This window comes from Tiliqua scincoides, chromosome 5 (genome assembly GCF_035046505.1).
Source record: "Tiliqua scincoides isolate rTilSci1 chromosome 5, rTilSci1.hap2, whole genome shotgun sequence".
Taxonomy (NCBI): Eukaryota; Metazoa; Chordata; class Lepidosauria; order Squamata; family Scincidae; genus Tiliqua; species Tiliqua scincoides.
Genome location: NC_089825.1, coordinates 123,822,605 through 123,840,787, shown reverse-complemented (window position 1 = coordinate 123,840,787; position 18,183 = coordinate 123,822,605). Strand labels below are relative to the sequence as shown.

General features: G+C 48.5%; 2 protein-coding genes and 1 long non-coding RNA gene across 4 annotated transcripts in view; 1 reads left to right on the top strand and 2 right to left on the bottom strand.

Moving 5' to 3' along the window:
- The first annotated feature begins 1,150 nt into the window (after window positions 1-1,150).
- LOC136652109 (uncharacterized) lies at window positions 1,151-4,489 on the top strand. Its single transcript, XR_010794558.1, has 2 exons — window positions 1,151-2,606; window positions 3,819-4,489. It is a non-coding gene; the product is annotated as an uncharacterized lncRNA (long non-coding RNA).
- On the bottom strand, window positions 3,253-8,900 carry TMEM265 (transmembrane protein 265). Its single transcript, XM_066628984.1, has 2 exons — window positions 8,694-8,900; window positions 3,253-3,414 (listed from the first exon to the last, which is right to left on the bottom strand). The coding sequence occupies exons 1-2, from the start codon at window positions 8,898-8,900 to the stop codon at window positions 3,253-3,255; spliced, it is 369 nt and encodes a 122-aa protein (XP_066485081.1).
- A 2,102-nt stretch (window positions 8,901-11,002) lies between these two features.
- The window catches only part of SRCAP (Snf2 related CREBBP activator protein), a 30,687-nt gene continuing 23,506 nt past the window's right edge, over window positions 11,003-18,183 (bottom strand). Inside the window, exons 29-32 of one of the 2 annotated variants that reach the window (XM_066628948.1) lie at window positions 17,763-17,891; window positions 17,479-17,661; window positions 16,448-16,531; window positions 11,003-16,014 (exon numbers count right to left, since the gene is read on the bottom strand). In XM_066628948.1, coding sequence (XP_066485045.1) covers window positions 12,286-16,014; window positions 16,448-16,531; window positions 17,479-17,661; window positions 17,763-17,891 — 4,125 coding nt within the window. In that variant the 3' untranslated portion in view covers window positions 11,003-12,285. The remainder of the gene's footprint in view (window positions 16,015-16,447; window positions 16,532-17,478; window positions 17,662-17,762; window positions 17,892-18,183) is intronic. The other variant, XM_066628949.1, reaches the window with a different exon arrangement.

Below are 18,183 nucleotides of genomic sequence, written 5' to 3'. Positions count from 1 at the left end.
AGGAATGGCATCTAGTGAGCAGAGGGAAGGGCGGGGATAGGCAGGAGAAGGGCGGGCTGCGGACGGGACGAGCCAATCAAGATAAAGGTGAAGACCACACAGGGCGGGAATAAAAAGAGGAAGCGGTTCGAGACAAGATGCTCAGCCAATCCCAAGGGAGGGGCGGGGAAAGCAGTGTTACTGACAGGCAACGAAGCCAATCGCTCGCCAGGCCCGCGGAGCCGGGCTCAGAACTCGAATCCCGAGGAAGGCGGCGGCCAATCGGAAGGGGGAAGGGGCGGGGCGGGCGCCGCCAGAGGGGTGAGCCGGGGTCTCCCGAGCGCGCGAGGAAGGTCAGCGGAGGGCAGCGCCTCCTCGGGGCGCGCCCGTCACGCGGACTCTGCCGCCCTCCCTCGTGGGGCGTGAGCAGCTCGGGCGGGGCGCGCTCCGCGAAGGGCTCCGGTGGGAGGCCTCGCTCGGCGCCCGCTTCGCAGGGCTGTCGTGAGCAGCAAGGGGGAAGCGCCGCGGAGCCCGGCCTGAGCTCCGGGGTGTTGAAGGCTGGAGAGCACGTGCGCTCGGCCCAGAAGGGGCTCGGCAGGACCCTGCCCTCCAGCACAGCGACTCGCAGGGTGCTTCGACGAGCCGAGCCACGGCCACATCCGTGGGTCCCACACGCTTCCACGCCGGGCCCCGCTCTTCAGAACGACCCTCTGCGGGGCCCACCTGGCTTCACGACACCCCAAAAATGTCACTTCGCTCGCCACTCAGGCCCGCTTTGATCCCTTTTGCTGCGCTGGGGGACAACTGCTGGTGTTGGCTGAGCTGCGCGTTCCTCGGAGCGGGATCCATCTGGTGGCTGCGGGCGCCCCCTTGCCTGGCCTTCAAGAGGAGCTGCCTACTCTTGAGGAAACACACGTGCGCTGCTCCGTTGTGGTTCCCGTCGAGCTCAATATACTTTCCTCATGGGTTTTGCAACCCGCCCAAAATTGCGACCCGCTGGTGGGTCCTGACCCACAGCTGAGGAACCGCTGGACGTGGTTGTGTCTAAGACCCCTTTTGACTCTAATATTCAGTGACTCCACTGCAAGGCAGTTGTTACCGGTCCCCTGCCTGCCCCACCACTTTGCATCCTATCGGCAAGTGGAGCCGCATGGATTGTGGGGGGGGGGGGCACCCTCAGGCAAAGGCAGCCTGTGAGCAAGGCTTCATGCTGTGCTCCACGTAGTTAGAATCACAAGTGAGCTGGAGCAGCGACACAAACTCGATGACCCTGAACATGTTCAGTATGTTAACCGGCAACTGAACATTATGTTTAACGTCACCATGTGTATGAAAATTTATTTGTGCACTTGCAAGCCCTCTCTTTCCACAGCAGCCATTTTCAGCCTCTGTGCCGTGGCACGCTGGTGTGCCGTGAACGGTCTGTAGGTGTGCCGTGGGATTTTTGGGGAGGGTCATTTATTAGCAGGCCATTGGGGGATATGAGCCCCCCACTGATAGCATGGTGTGCCTTGTCAGTTGTCAAAGACTGATGGTGTGCCTGATAATTTTAGTGCCTTGTCAGTGTGCCATGAGACAAAAAAAGGTTGAAAATCACTGTTCCACAGTAAGGATCTTTGAGCTCCACACCCACCACAGTAACACATGAGGCTCCAATGACTCTGCTGCTGGTTGTATGTGCAGCCATTTACTCTGCATTGCTTCCTGGTGTAGGGTGGGTCACTAAAGGGACCATACCAAAGTTTTTCTTTGGGGGAGGGGGAGTTGCTTTTAACTCACTGAAATCAGCAAGACATGTTTCTGAATCTTTCAATTTATAATTGCCTTTTTACCCACAGGGTTCCCAAGACAGTTGACAACAAAAAATAAAATACAAGAGTCAATACACAAGACTGGGCTGCATCGAGTATCTCAAGCCTTCTCTAAACTCACCAGGAGTCTGGGTGTATTTAGCTGTATCCCAATATATTGAGTAGGATTTACTGCCTGGAAAAGCCTGCAGTCGTCCTATGAAGCAGCACACGCAGGCATTTAATGACCATGTGCATATAGCTCCACACATGCACTGTAGAGTCAAGATGTAGCTGCACTCGACTCAGAGATTTAATTTTTAGAGATCCCAATTCAAAAAACCTAGAACTTGTGTGTGCATCACCAGCATCTGCTCAGGAGCATAAAGAGGGACAGGCACCAATAGATAACATGCAGTACTTGCAAACCACCTTTATGACATTCTGCAGCTCAAGATATTCATAGCTTGGCCATTGTGTCACTTTGAAACTGAAATGATGGAAAAACTTAGGGTTTATAAATAGCTTTGTTCCTGGTGGTTGGCAAGGACCTCACTTTCCTTCTTGCTTATGTCATTCAAAAATTGCATCCTATGAACATCTGAAGATTTTTTTTACTGAATCACACTATCAGTCCATCAGCATTGTGTACGCTGACTGTTGGTAGCTTTCTGGGATTTCAGGTGGAGACCTTTGCTAGCTTTGAGATGCCATAGGACTATTGAGTTACAGCCCCATCCTTCAACATATTTGTCCAGACAAAAGATATTGCCCATCTGATCTCATTCACATTGGTCATAATGGTCTACATCAGGTTTAGCGTGTGTGTTTTAATTGGTAAGACTCTTTCAGACAACCTAATAGTCATCACAGACAGATTCATCAAACCAGATATGGGTCAAGAAGTGCATTTTAGATAACAACAACCACCAGCAAAGCTGGATCCTTACAGAGTGTGAGTTGTCATTTTCCTCCATGGAGGGCTTAGCTACACAGAGGGATTTAACAATCCTTACTTAATTTGTCCTGTAAGGTAGGTTATGATTATCATTCTTTTTTTTATCAGTGAAGAGCTCTGGCAGAGAACAATGGAGGGTTGCTAGGTCCAAGTCCAATGTATTCAGTTGAAGATGGTTCAGATATTGGCCATCCAAAGGACAATTGAAACAAAATGACACAACAACAGTACTGTACAACTTTTGATGAAATCGAAATGCAGGAGGATGGAAGTGGTATTTCTGCATGTGTAGGCAATGTCTCCTTTGGGATGGATCACACACCTGCACCGCCAGCAGAATCCAGGTGTGCTCCAGCAAGATGCCCACCAAGGAAGGGCAATTTCCACAGTCTCATGTCCAATGACAGGAGTCAGAGCAAGATGAAAGCAACTGGCAGCTTAATGCCAATTTAAGATCAATCCAGCTGAGGAAAGCTCTGCAGAGGATGTGATCTTGAAATTCCAGTCAGATTTTCATCAAGGTCCTCATTCAGCTCGAGATATGATGTAAGAAATTAGCATCACTAACAAGGGCACCATGATAAGGAGGGACACCCAGATACTGATACTTAGCCAAGACATACGCCGGGACTTCTGGCTCCAGAACACTGCTGAGTCATGGGAACCAGCTTTTTGTTTCTCACTAGCCTGAATGGGAGAAAAGCAGAAGAGCGATTAGAGATACAGGGCCCAATCCTATCCCATTTTCTAGCACTGGTGCAGCCGCAATGCAGCCCTGAGGTATGGGAACCGAGATAAATGTTCCCATACCTTGAGGAGGCCTCTGTGACTGCCTCCCCAACACAAGAAGCAGTGCATACCCTATTGGCACAGCAGCACCGGCACTGGAAAATTGGATAGAATTTGGGCAATTAGAAAATTGTAGGATAAGGGCCTACAGTTGCTAAGTAAGACTGCCAGGTGTTGCCTGTTTAGAGGAATAATCAGTTGATTGGTTGGTTGCAAGCAGTGATAAAAACCACAGTCAAACAGTGGCTTCCAAAACAGAAAATACTTAAAATTCAGTGTGATTGTCTGCTTTGCTTTTGCAGAATGAAGTTTGACTGTGTCCCAGTGCTGCTTCATGACAGATGCCTTTTGACCTTGGAATTCAGAGTCACAATTAAGGGTCCAGTCAATAGAGTTTATCCATTAATGATCTTTAAGGCAGTGGTTCTCAAACTTTGAAGGAGCTTTACTCCCTCAGTAAATCTTTGTGGGAGAGGGGCTAGGGCAGCAATGCAACCGCCAGGATCATGCTGCTAAGGGGGGGGCAAGGGGGTTGCTTGTGACTTACAGAAGGCAGGGCTGCAGGAGGTGCGGGCAGCCCTGCACAGCACTCCCAAGGCTTGGAACTTGCACTGAAAGCGGGCGCAAAGTGCCTCCTGCAAAATGGAAGTGCAACCCACCAGTTTGAGAACCACTGGATTAAGGATTTATCAGTACACAGAAGGAAAAGACTACACATGATCAGAGAATGTAATGTATTAAGAAGCTGGTATTAAGAAGAAAATTATTTTGCTTCTCTGCAAAGTATAAAGCTGCTGAACAATACATTTATGAGGAGTTTAAGCTGCAAGAATATTGTATATGACCACTACTTCCAGTGGGTATTAGTTCTGCTTGGCAAGAGATTTATAGATACCTTCCTTCTTACAGAATTGCAGTGCTGATTAGTGTAAAATATCACATTATTGAGTAATAAAACAGGACTGGACCAAGTTTCCTGCAGCCATTATGAATCCCTAAAACTGTGGTGTAGTGACTAGGGTGTTGAACTTTGAGCAGACAGACCTGAGTTGAAATCTCCACTCATGCATAAAGCTCACAAATTAACTACAGATCAGCCAGTCTTCCTTAGCCAAAGCTACCTCACAGGATTTTTGTGAAGATAAAAGGAGGGGATAATCCTGTTCACTATTCTGGGCTCCTTGGAGAAAGAGCAGGATACAAACAGGTGTTTTTAAACTTAGTTCCTTTAGTGAACACTTCTCATATTGAGATGTGGCAAGGAACCCCTTCCATGGAACAACAAGGAGGCATTACTAAAGATTCTGGGAAATGTTCTAACGTGGTACACAGAGAATTAATTTGGGGAGATTGGCTGGGTACATTATGCTTCTTAGCTAACCAATGCAGTCAAAGATCATAGCCTTAAACATGCCCAACACACATCAGAGCAAGAGAAATTAGACTGAAAGATTGGTAGTGGTGAGCAAGCCCTCTTTCAGGGAATGTTGTCTGTTTATCAATTTCCTAGCAGTGAAATCCAGTAAGTTTCCTAGAAACCTTAGGATTCCTTAAAAAACAGTTTCAGAATCACTACCCGAAAGAGCTCAATAATCCTACATTTCAGAACCTGTGACTTGGAATGTAATGGATGCTCTTTATTTCAGAATGTTACACCTGCTCAGCTTCATAGTATGACAGGTGTATACATGCCTGCAGCTGTGTAGGAGCTGCAAAGAGCTTTATCAGGGATGTAGTCGATGAGGAGCAGAGTTCTGGGACTTTGCCTACAGCATAAGCAGCAAAAGCACTCTGCAGTCTCTGACCCTTTTTCAAAAAACGTTTGAAAGCAGCAGCATGCTCAGTAGGACTGTCCACACTTACCTGGGAGTAACCCCCATTGACTATGATGGAACTTCTGAGTAGAAATGCCTAGGATTGGGCTCCAAGAGGCGAACTGAGAAATTTGCCAAGGGGCTTAAATACTAGTCTACTCTGCTCCCAGATGGAAAGAGAAGGGGGTGACAGATAAAAGAAAGAAGGTACAACTGAACCATGCCCCCTTGGGAGGGAGTGGGACTTGTTTACTACATTTCATTGGATGAGAGGCCTCAGGCTACACAGATAGTTGGAAGCAGGTGAAACTTCTGGGTAAAACAGCATAGGATTGTAGTCCAATATACCCTTTACATTTATTTAGGATGTGTTTTATCCTGTCATATCCTTTTAACCTATCCATAGCTTCTTTTATACTACTGCAATCCCCTGCAACAGTTTGGAATGAAACTCTTTAAAAAAAGTATGAGTTCCAACATGGAAATAAGTGACAGGATAAGAACTCACTCTAATTAAAATATTCGAAGTTGACTCTTTTTAGCCATACCTGCATAAAGCTAGGGGGGATATCATTACAGTTCCTGCCCTTCAAAATGTACCACTGCACCACTGTCCTTAATCACGGACTTTATAGTTGTTCACATGTTGTGCTGTCTATGCCTGGGTACACATCTCCATGCAAATCATGGGTTCGTTTATACAGATCAGCGATTTGATGTACACTGTACACAGATTGCATCTGCAGTGAATGCAACATGTGAAAAACTGTATCCAGACTAAGCACGATTGCACCAGGTATGACAAATCTGTACCAGAGTACCGGGCCTCTGAGAGGAATTTTATCAGGGGGTACAAAGTTTCTTTTGGGCCCCTTCCCAAAGGGAGGGAGTGAAACAGAGTGGGGGGGTGGCAATAGGGCTGGGTAGAATGGTGGCAAAACAGACCAGGGGAAAGTGACAACAGCCAGAATAATCTCCCAGGTCTACCAGTCTTCCCAATGCAGAGCTCAGGTCTACCTGCCTGCCCAGCGTAGGCAGGTAGATACAGTAATACAGGAAACCAAACACACTCCTAAGACTCTAAAACCTTTCGAATACAGAAAATCGTTACAGGAGATTATGTTGGCATCCTTCAGTCTCGGAAGACTATGGTATCGCGCTCTGAATAGTGTTCTGGAACAGAGTGTCCTCTTCAGTGCGCGAAGCCTGGGTAAGGTAGATATGGAGGATAGACTGTTTCCCATGCAGCAAATCCCCCCTCTCCATGTCGCTGAAATGGTCCAATGGAAAGGCAGAGGCCAATACGGTTGGTTCCAGCGGCGTTGCAGGAGTTGCCAGAACGTGACTGTGTTCAGCCATGAACTGCCTCAGGGACTCCAGCTCCAGATTTTGCCTCGAGGTTGACTCCTGAAGCCTTTTCCATAACTGGATGTAGCCACAAGGCAGTGGAGGTTTGGGATCAGAGTTTTCCTTCTCTCAGATGAGCTGCCTTCCCAGGCTGACGAGTCCCATCTACTCGGTGGCTGTTTAGTCGCCTCTTACGACCAGTACAGCCAAACTGAGGGCCTATTCTTATCCCCAGCCCTCAGGGGAACAGGAGATTAGTATCATTGTATTTAGGCTCACACTAGAATGGAGAGCGTCTTGTGTACACCAAAACCGACTTCTGCAGTAGCTGCAGTCCTGCAACTGTGTCGCTGAGCTCCTCCACGCTCCTTCATGGTAAGCGGATCCACAAGCCAAAGAGGTATTGTAACAGGTTAGTTTCCTCCCAGATGTGACACTGTTAAGGAATGTATGCATTACTGGGCCTGGTGTATATGGCTTGTGGCAGTAGTCACCACCATGTGCCCAGCAATGGGCATTGAGTTTGGGTGAGATTGGAAAATGTAAGATCCCAGGAAATTTCAGGGCCCCCTTCTTTGGCTCCTGGGTCATTTTCCCCTTTCTGACCCTGGGTCAGGATACAAATTACCCCCTTTACCCCCCTCTCCTAGGCCCTGCCTGAGTACAGCACCCAGGTATAACAAATAACTGTAGCTGACTACAGCTTAACATGTGACAGCTATTCCCTGCTTTAACTATACCTGGGGAAAGTTGCTGTAATGCAGTACCGAAGTGCAGGTATACACACACTGTACCTGCACGGAATGCAATTTGTGTACAGTTTACTCATATTGTTGATGTGTAAAAATGAACCCAGGCTTAGTCATTCACATGGAAAAGTCAGCTATATCTGGGTACAGCATAATGGGTGAATCTGGTAACAGCCCTAAGGGTGGGGTAGCAATGCAATTACTGTACTTCCGGTGCCACCACTGCCTCACTATACTGTACACAAACAGAGCTCTGTTTTTAAAAACTTTTATAACAATACTAGTGTCCAGAGTTAGTTTTTCCTCTTGGCTAAGCAGCAACTCCTATTCTCAAGGCATAGCTTGTGACAACCAGCCAGTCAGGGTTTTATGCAACAGAAAGGGAAGGAAATGTCACCATTTCTCTTGGGCATGTTGGTCCCTGCTAAGGTAATGGGCACAATCAAAGTGAAAGGAGCAATAAGCAGCACCAAGAAACTCTGAACACACATATATTTTCCCTTCCAGCTTTCAAGAAGATAGATGCAACACACCAAGAATGCACAGAATTCCTCTGGAGTCATACCCACCCACTTACAAACAGGAGGGCAGGACGGAAACTACTGTATTAGTCTTGACAGAGTATGTGGTGAGGAAGAGAGGCTGGCAGAAGCTGTTTAGATTATGTAGGTCTAGGCGGTGCTTCTAGCACTACTTTTCTGGGGACCAGTGACCCCTTCCTCCCCAAATCCTAACCAGTACATTCCTTTCTAAAGAGGTCCCGAAAGACAAAATGAACTTCTAGGATTTTTTATTGAGCCTGACCACAGATCCTGCTAAGCCAGCACCCAGCTTCCCACAGTGGCCAGTTAGGTGAACCAATGAATTTGTATGCCACTTTTCCACAAAACTGAGCCCATAGTGGGTCACAACAAATGAAAACGATGTCTCCAGAAAGTTCATAGGCAGGACACAAAGGCAGTAGTCCTCTGACAATCCTATGCATGTTTACCCAGAAGTATGAGGTCAGTAGGTCTTGCTTCCCCTTATGTGTGCCTAAGATCACATCATCAGTGGTGCAACTGCTCTAGAACACAGAGGTTCCATTTAGCCGTAGTGGTAAACAGACATCATTCAGCCCCAACCTCTACAGAGTCGTCTATTGCCCTGGGCCCAAAAGCTGCCCTGAATTTTCCATTGCTCGGTGAAAGAGGTACAGGAACAAGTAGCCACCTCTCAGCCCACTACACGCTCTGCCCCACTCCCATCACAGAAGCACATTGCTCACCTTGATAGCGTATATCAGTGCTAGAACTCCAGTGCACGAACAGCCACAGATGATGCTAGCAATGGCCAGGTTGCGGAGTCTGTGCATGTGCAGGATAGGGACCTTGGTAGGGGTTTCAGGCTCCAGGACTCCTGTCATGTTCACCATAATGGTCTCCACCCCATCCCTAGGAGGGGCCCCATTGCGGAGTTCCATCTCTTCTTCCATTTCAACTGGTGCTGCCTGCCAGCGTTGCTGAAAAGTGATGAAGAAGCTGTATTTCTCTTTGCCCCCTCAATTGCACATGGTGTGAGAATCTACTCCACAATAGTGATTTGAAATTCAGAGCCAGGTGCTGGTATAGCCAGTGGAGTTTGATCTAGGAGACCCAGGTTTCAATGTTGCCACTCTTCTAGATTCCCTGAAGAGCACTGAAAAAAATCTCTCATCTCATGTGAAAACTGGGCCTGATGGTGCTGTAACTCACCAGACTGTTGCGAAAACAAAGTCTTATTGCTTATTACAAAAGTAATAAAAGGCAAAGTAGTTGGCACCAGAGAATTAACTTGCAACTGAAAAGGGTGTGAGCTTTAATTTAATCTCTCCAGATCTTGGAAAGTCAGCTCTTCTTTTGGACTGAAGGAAAAAAGAGAATCTCAGAAAAGGCTCACACAGAGGAAGAACCTTACCTCTTTAGCTCTCCACTGTCCCTTGAGATATCTTTTCCTGTTTTGATTTTTTCACCTCTGAGGCTGCTTTATACTCCCACACCTGCTAGATTCTAGCACAGGTCTGGCTTCGCCTTTTTAGGGCTTGTCCTAGACTCTCAATGGATGACATCACCACTGTTAGAACTCACTTAGGTATGCCAGTAGCTACTTTCAGTATTAGTTCATCATCACATACTGATTATATTCTTGCATCCCACATTCTAGGGCCTCAGCTTAAACCTGCTCTGGATCAGGGAAGTACAGAGCTACCAGGTCTATCAGTATTATCAGTCTGACAGAAGCCAAGACTTGTGGATTCTATTCTCAGATGCTAAAATGAATGGGATTATCACATGTAAGAGCAAGGTGGGAACATTATATTTTGCTTAATTTTGCAAAAACGTATCAGAGCTCAAGGTGGCCTGTTTCAGCCTCTTTGCCACTATCATTTATCTCTAAACAAGAACAGTGGGCTGTTTGCACTAGAGAATGCATTGATACGTTCTGTGCAATGACACATTTGTCCTGACTTTTTATGTCCCAGCCTTGAAGCCTGGCATTAAAAACCTTCAAATGCTCAAGCTCTGCCTCCTGTTCCACTTATAAGGAAATATGCTTAAGAGTTCAACATAACCACTTACTAGTTGCCTTGGGTTGTTCATCCGTTATTGTACCTGCTGTGTAAGCATACACAAGTTTTGTAGTCTAATAGTATACTTCAAGCCAGAATGGAAGGCTTCACCCAACAAGTGAAATGCTCAGTTCAGGGGTTGAAAAAGCATCAGTCCTAACCATCTCATTCCTTTGTGGTGGTGGCAGATTTAAGCTATGTCAATTAGACCTTGCAATGGTACAATTAAGAACCTGTATAATGGGATACTCTAATTATAGCTCATTTTTGCAGAACTAAATTTGCCAGTTCTGTGTGTCATTTGCCACCTCTGACTAGAACTCTGTGGGATTAGCTGGGAAGTGTCATATACTGTTATCCCACTGTGCAACAGAGGACTAATGTTACTTTAAGGTTGGCAGCAACGGGGCAGGTTATAAAAATGTGATAAAAAGGAAATAGCAGACTGGAAATGGGCCTGGCTAAGTCCAAATAAAGGACACACCTTAGCTGCAGCACAAGGATATTAAACAATGTCAGGAACAGCTGGCAAACTGGTAGGACCACATTTCTCCACCTGTTGGTAGAAAAGCCACCATTCAAAGCCAACAACACCAACGCAAAAATGACTCATTTTATTACAAACACCTCCTATACAGCATTTTCAGGGGCTTCCAAAGCTATTTTTAACATATGCCTTTGCTCTGATCTATAAGCATTTCACATGAAGAGACTTTGCCATGCAAGTATGTTTAGGAATGCAATTCCCCATGTACACCTAGAGAAATACCATCTGCCAGGCCAACTCTGAATGGTTTAAACAACCATTTCATTTCCTATCTGAACACAAGCCTTGGGAGAACTATTCAGATGGTTCTAGATGGGAAAATGCCAGAAATGTAGTACTACATCCACAATGCTCTGGTTTGCACAAAACGTGAATTTACTAATTGAACCTAGGGGTGTAGCAAGGTCAGGCCAGGGCTTGGCAGGAGCTGAGCTATTGTTTCTCTTCTCAGATGCCTGAAGCAAGGAAAAGGAGTGCATGAGACTCCACTGGCAAAAAAACAAAACACCACCACAGATCCAGTTGGTTTTCCTCTTTTTTTTTTTTTTTTACACTTTATTCATAGCATTATTCTGAAGAAAGATTACATCGGTCTTCTGTACAAGTTCTGAACATGCTTCAGTAGGAAAGACAGCTTCATGGGAACACCTCCCCCTCCACCCCAACTGCACCCCTCCCCCAAACCAGAGACCCACTGCCACTCCCTAATCCCACTGCGGTGGGGGAGGGGAGGGAACTTTGTGCTCCCCTATACAAAATAACCTTTGCATAGATTATGTTCAAAAGAACCTATTTTACAACGAGAGCTGTACACAGAGAGTAAGGGAGCAGGGAGAGGGATTTGACCCAACTCAGAAGCCCACTGAGTCCTCAGAGCAGTGAGGCAACAATATACATCATTAAAAATGAGCCAGTCTCTCCTGGTGGTGGTGCAGGAAGTGAGGGCACAAGTGGGGCAGGCCTAGCACTCCTCTATAGAGGAGCCAACTTTTCCACCTCCTTGTGCCTGAAGAGGGCCCTATGCTGTGAATGGAATAAGCAGGGAGACAATCAAGAGGGAAAGCTAGAGAAGGGGCCCCAGCATTTGGTCACTGACATTTTAAAAACCAACCCAAAGTCATTAAAAAAGAGCTAATTGTGTTATAAATCAGGAGAGCACCCCATGAGATTCTTTGGGGGGGGAGGGCAAGGTAGTGACACCTAACCCCCAAATGTCATTTTTTTAAAAAAGAATGTAAGCATCTAATGGTATTGAACTGGTGGAGCATTTGGAGGTAGCAGGAGTCCCAGTGTCACTCTAGGAGCCCTCAACCCTCTGGAGATGCTCCCCCACTGACTCCATGATCAGGAAGTAGCAGAATTGAGAAAGTGCTGGGCCTGTCACCTCTCCTTGTGACCCTGCAGCAGAGCTACACACCCAGAGAGACAGCAGTTTCAGCACTAGCGCCTTGCCCTCCTCTGGGAGCAAGCAAGCAACTGGGAAGGAGCCACTGAGCTCACCGCCGTCCTCCTTTCAAGTAGTACTCTAACAGTCAAGTCTGGAATGCAGGGAGCTGAGCTGAGTGAGCGTACGTGAGCCCCATTGGTTGCCCCCCCCATGTGAAGCAGGGAAGAGCAAGGGAAAAGGGAGCAGGGTGGGCTAAATCTGCTTGTGGTGCGTGCAGGGAGAGACAGCCCCTCATCTCTTCCCACAGAGAAGTTGTGTCAGAACTTCTCATGCTGTGGTCACGTCTTGGGCTTGCGGCCTCTGTTACTTAGCGAAGAGGTAACTGGGGCGCTTGGGGGATGGGTTGCTCCAGAGATCCCCCCCCCAGCTGAGGTGGAAGCAGGGCCCGTTTTCCTGGTGGGGATGGGGGAGGAGGCAGAGCGAGTGTTGTCAGCTTGCTTAGCTGCACTACGGAGAATGCGGTCAGCAAAGCCACTGTGGTGCCATCGCCCCCTCCCTCTGCCACGACCCCCTGTAGATTCACAGCATTGGCGTTTGGGCTGCTGAGCACAACTGTTACCACTTGATTCTGAGGAGGATCGCAGGGAGGACTCAGACTCCCCACCCTCCTGCTCTGAGGCCACCTGAGGAGCGGGTGACTTGCTGCGGTTGCTCACTCGACTGCCCTCCAAGGAGCAACGACGCTTCCTTCGTTGGGTCTCGCGTTCCAGTGGTGGCACAAGGCTGCCAGGCCGGAGGCGGGTAGAGCGGGTGGGGGTGTCACTTGAAGGCTGTTCCCAAGTACTACTCTCTGCTGAGGAGGCGCCCTCTGTGGCAATGGGCTTCAGGGAGTGTGGAGTTAAACACTCACTGGCAGACTCTGGCTTTTCCTCACGCTTAAGCCGAGCCAGCCTGGTGAGCGGTCGGGTGTCTTCGCCTTCAGATGAGCTCTGGCTGACAGGAGGCAATGCTGGACCCAATTCATCCTTTCTCCTTCGCCTCCGTCGTTTGCGGACTGGAGGAACTGGAGCTTGCTTCTCTGTAGAAGTCTCTTGGTCTGAGGTTGAGGTGGGTGGCGGTGGTGGTGCCTCTACACGAGGGGAGGGTGGATTCTTTGGGGGCCGACCCCTTTTCCGTTTGGGGGGAGATTCTGCTGTTGGAGGACTAAGGGCAGCTTTGGGTGGGGTGCATAGCAGAGACTGTGGAGAAGGCGGCTCTTCCACCTCTGTGGAAGTTTCTGCTGTAGAGGGAGATCTAAGGGAAGCAGCAAGGGGTTCACACACTTCAGCAGACAATTTGGACAGAAGCCTGGGGGGAGCAACCGACAGCTCTTGTGCCTTAGGAGTCGACTTCAATGCTGAGGTGGGCTGGGGATGCACAGGCATTCGGTTTCGTGCTTTAGAGGATGTTTTTGAGATGGAAGTTGATTTGTGAGTTGTGATCAATGACTCATGAATCCCAGACGTTGTGCCTATCACCGAAGCAGGTTGAGGAGGCGTGTCCAACTGCTCATGCGTCTTAGGGAGCAGCTCTGTGATCAGAGGTTTTGTGGGTGCAGCTGGCAGAATTTCAGAAGCAGACAGGCTGGACCGCATGATAGGAGACTCCCGTACCTTGGGGGGCCGGCCACGCCTTCGCTTTTCCACAGGAGAGTCATTCTCACTACTCTCAGTCTTGCTCTTGGGAGAGTCGCTCTTGGGAGAAGGTGTCTCAGGCACCTTCCTCTCTGGGCTCTTACCTTGGGGTTGGATCTCAGGTACTTTCTTTTCTAGTGCCTTAGTTGGGAGGCTGATATCCAGGGCTGGCTCAGGAAGGGGCTGGGGCACGCCTGGACTCTGCTGCTCAGGGGATTTGTTCTTGGGGGGACGCCCCCGTTTGCGTTTCATAGGCTCTGTGGAAGGGCTAACAAGTGGCTCCCCTCTCGAGGAGTCATCTTTCTCCTTGGCGGCTGCACGGCTCTCCATCTCGATTCTGCGGCGAGCAGGCAAGTCACGAAGCAATGGCAACTCTTTACTGGAGGGGGAGGTGTCTGGCTCCGACACACTCTGGGCTGAGCTGTTGGCGGGACTCACCATGGTGCTGTTGGCAAGGTCCAGCTTGCGTGTTCGATTTCGGCGACGCCTGATCAACTCTTTCTCTTCCACCACTGTGACCAAGCGCCCTGGGAGCTTGCGCAAGACTTTGGCGGCAGGGCCATCTTGTTCCTGACAGCTCTGCCAGATCTGCACATCAGCACTGGTGCGGCGGCGGGGGGTTTTGATTGGTGACAGACTCTCATCTGAAGATGGGACTCCTGGGCAAATTAATGTAGCAGATGAACTTTCCTGTGAAGTGACAATTTCAGGACAAATGGCTGCAACATTTGCCACTTTGTTCGGTTGATAATCACTCTTTGTCACCTTTCCCCCAGCCCCTTCCCCTTGTTTGGATGATTCAACAAGACTGTTGGTTTCACTGCTGGTCTCAGGTGCTGGCAATGCAGTCTCTACAGATGATGTTTCAGGTTGGGGCTCATCTGAGGAGCTGGGTATCGGACAAGGCAAGTCTTCAGCTTTGGAAGGCTGCTCCAAACTGTTTTGTTCCTTGACACAGGGCAGGATGTCCAGGGAAGGGAGGGAGCTGGCAGCTGCTGTGGAGCAGCTCGAGGAAGCGAGCACTGGCACCTCGACTTTGGTAGTCTTATTGACAACTAGCCTGGATGCAGCTTCTCCTGTAGCTTCCAGAGCAAAGTCCTCTGTACTTTTCGAAGACAGCGTCTCAGTGACTGCCTTTACAACACCACTAGAAGATGCTGTCGCTAGAGCAGTCTCCTGCCTGACAGCATCATCTAAAGAGTTTGTGGATTCTGGTTCTGCAGTGCTGCAACTGGCACTCTGGCTTGCCTTTTCCTCTGGCTTAGGCAGGCTCTCCTTTTGCTCACCCAAAAGTCGGCCTGACTTGCTGATAACCTCAGGTTTACTCTCAGAAGCAGCAACTACAGTCACCAAGCTTGGTGCCTTCTGTTTGGAAGCTGGGATCACTAGCACCACCTTTCCAGTGTCAGGTGGTGTCTGTGTACCAAGCAGCTTCCCCTCAACCTCCGAAACATCTTGTGCCTGGAATGCTGGTCCCACACCTTGGACATGGAATTCAGAGGATGACATACTGAGCTGGGAAGCTTCCCCCTCTTCCCTCATATCTGCTTTTAATTCAGGTGCCTCCTTGCCTAGTCCCTGTGGATGCAGCTGGGGGACCTGTGCCTCAGTTGTTAGTGCCTCAGGCTTAGAAGGGGTAGAGTGAAGTTTCATCAACCCAAGGGGCTTCTCAGCTTTCTGCTGGCCTGGTCTTGGTACCTTATCCAAGCCAGCATCTGTTCTCTGTTGAACTCCTCGTGGCACCCTGTCCCCAGCAGCCTGTGCTTCAGTTCTTGATGGGGTGCCTCTTAGCACCCTGTCCCCAGCAGCTCCTGGGTCTGGCTTCTGAGGAGCAACACGTAGCAACTTATCCCCAATGGGCAAGGTCTCTGTTCTGTGAGGATTCGTTCTCAAAACTCTGTCGCCAGAAGCAGAAGCCTCAGTTCTGTGAGGGGCGGTTTTCTGCCCCCTCTCCCCAGGGGTTGGAGACCTACTCCAAGGCTCCTCTCGGCGAGCAACAGTCCTGCGAGTGTGCATAACAGCTTGGGTGGGAATTTCCTCCCGCATCAACTCTCTGCGTACAACAGCACCTTGCACGTGCTGAGCCACTTGAGGCAGGCTATCTTCTTCCTCTTCATGCACTACTCGGGGATGCCGGAGATTAGGCAGCCTAGATTGTGGAGACTCCACATCTCCGCTTTCCCCATCTCGGGGCAGAAGTCGTGTGCTACGCAGCCTTTCGCTCATGCGAGTGCCTGCCCTTTCTGAGGCTATCCTGTTAGAAACCTTGGCCTTCTTGCTTTTCTTGCTGGAGCCTTCTTCAATAAGGTGGCTGTCATCTTCATCCTCTGGCAACTTGAAGACCACCTCGTCCTTAGCTTGGTCAATGTCTTTGCGAGCAGCCTCCACTTGTTCCTAGGGACAACCAAGAAAGGCTGGTTGAGGTGGCAGACTTACCACTGATCTAACATGTAATGTCAGCCACATCAGAGACCTGTTTCATTTGTTGTGGAGCAACAGGAAGAGACAGCTCCAAAGCAGCTTCATCCCACTGGACCAAGTACTAAACTGCCTTACCTCTTCACAGCAAAACAAGAGCTCTTATTCTTCAAATTTACAATACATGTCAACTCCATGAAAGGTTGAAAGTCCAAAGAAATGGAACTCACAACAGCCTGGGAGCTTGTTGCTATTGGCTGTCTTTAAGAAGTTGCATCAGATTTGGGAACTGACCAACTTCAAAATGGAAGACGAGGCAGCCAGTCATAAGTCACACAAGTCCCAGTCCGCACTTACTTGACATAATACCTCTCACTGTGGGCAGACTGTTATGTAGTGAGAAATTTACCTCTGCTTGCTTCAATTCCTCCCGACTGATGTCCTCTAGAGATGCCTCAAGGAAGTTCATGGCATACCGTTCAATAGGAGTTAGCTGCAGAAAAGGAAGTTTCCATGGGGTCATTGAGGAAAAGCGGAGGTTGTCAGTTGAAAAAGCAGTTCAAAGTAAGATCTTTAGAGTTTTATTTATCTGCTAAACCAGCAGTTCTCAGACTGTGGGTTGCAACCTGATTTTTTGCAGGGTTGTCAAACTGACAAGCTGATACCTCACAAGGAAAATGGACTGAGTCCCATGGAAAGCAAAACTGAGTCACACGTGCACATTTACTTGTGAGTAGGTGAGTGTGGTTTGGCCAGGCGAAGGGGAATGCAAGGCCACCAGAATGGTCCTGATCTAATGAACATGGAGCTCAAATGATCCAGAAAGTGCCCCCTCCCATAGTTAGGATAAAGCAGAAGCTGGTAAAGTGAATTTTTCACATTTCATAAACCTAAGTAGGTCCTGATAAAAGTGTTGTTTTAAAAAGTGGGTCCCAGTTCTAAAACATTTGGGAACCACTGCGCTAAACCACTAAGGCTGCAATCCTAACCACACTTTCCTGAGAGTAAGCCCCATTGAACAAAATAGGACTTACTTCTGAGTAGACCTGGTTAGGATTGTGCCCTAAGATATACTCCAAACACATTAGGAAAAAAAGGAAGGTTGCACTTGGGACCTGCAGCTTCTAAAATGATTTTGGCTGTTGGACATTCTGGAGGTCTTATTGAAAAAAGGGGGCCAATAGCTCAGTGGTAGAGCATGTGCTCTGCACAGATGAGGACTGAATCACGCAGAACACATGCTCTACCAGTTACAAAGGGAAGCAGGCCTGAAAAAACCTTGGCCTGAGTTTTGGAGAGCTCTGCCAGCCTGTACACCTTACTGAGCTAGATCGGTCTGACAAAATCATGAAACTTTTATTAAAATGACAAAATGGAAGAGAGTCACTCTACCACCACCTCAGCTTGAACGGAGAACTTCATCATTTATAGACTATGTACCTGCTCTACCAGTGAAGCAATCTCCTGCTCAGCCTTCGACATCTCTTCCTCCTCTTCTTTGCTGGGCTTGTCTTCTGTGTCCAAAGGGATGTTCTCATTGAACTCTGCCAACTCAGCCACTTGTTCTGCTTTGGCTTGGGTGGCTGCCCGGATGTCCTCAGGATCTTCTGCTTTGCAGAGCGCCTGTGAGCCAATCATATCCAGACAGAGGTAAACAAGGGCTCTTTGACAAAAGAAGACAGTTCTCTTACTTTCAGCACCATGGCTGGGTGAAGAAAGCTAACCTGCTCCAAGATCTGTGCCTGCTTGGTAGCCATGGGATCCTCTTCCTCCTCCTGTGCTGAAGCCAGGGGTTCCCCTTCTTTCTTCGTTGGTTCATCCAGTGGCATGTCAAAGAGCTCACGGATGGTTTGCTGAGAAGTACAGAGATAAGCAGGTTGCAAATAGTCCCTGGGCAGTGAGCTGCTCACAGTTGGTGTGCATCTTACGAAGGATGCTTTTGTGCTTCTGGAATCTCAATATTGCAGCACACTGGCTTGTTTCTAAAACATCAGAAGATTCTTTTGCCATCTTTCCTGCAACATTCTATGGGCCCAATCCTATTCAATTTTCCAGTGCCACTGCAGCTGTGCCAATGGGGCACGCACTGCATCTCGTGGTGCAGCAGCAGTCACAGAGGCCTCCTTAACGTATGGGCTCCTTACC

What these genes read in the sequence shown, in the direction of transcription:
- TMEM265 (XM_066628984.1), bottom strand. Translation starts at nt 8,900, where the DNA reads ATGGAAGAAGAGATGGAACTCCGCAATGGGGCCCCTCCTAGGGATGGG. An exon ending in CACTGATATACGCTATCAAG is followed by an intron (nt 3,415 to 8,693) that starts GTGAGCAATGTG and finishes TCTCCCATTCAG; the next exon opens with GCTAGTGAGAAACAAAAAGC.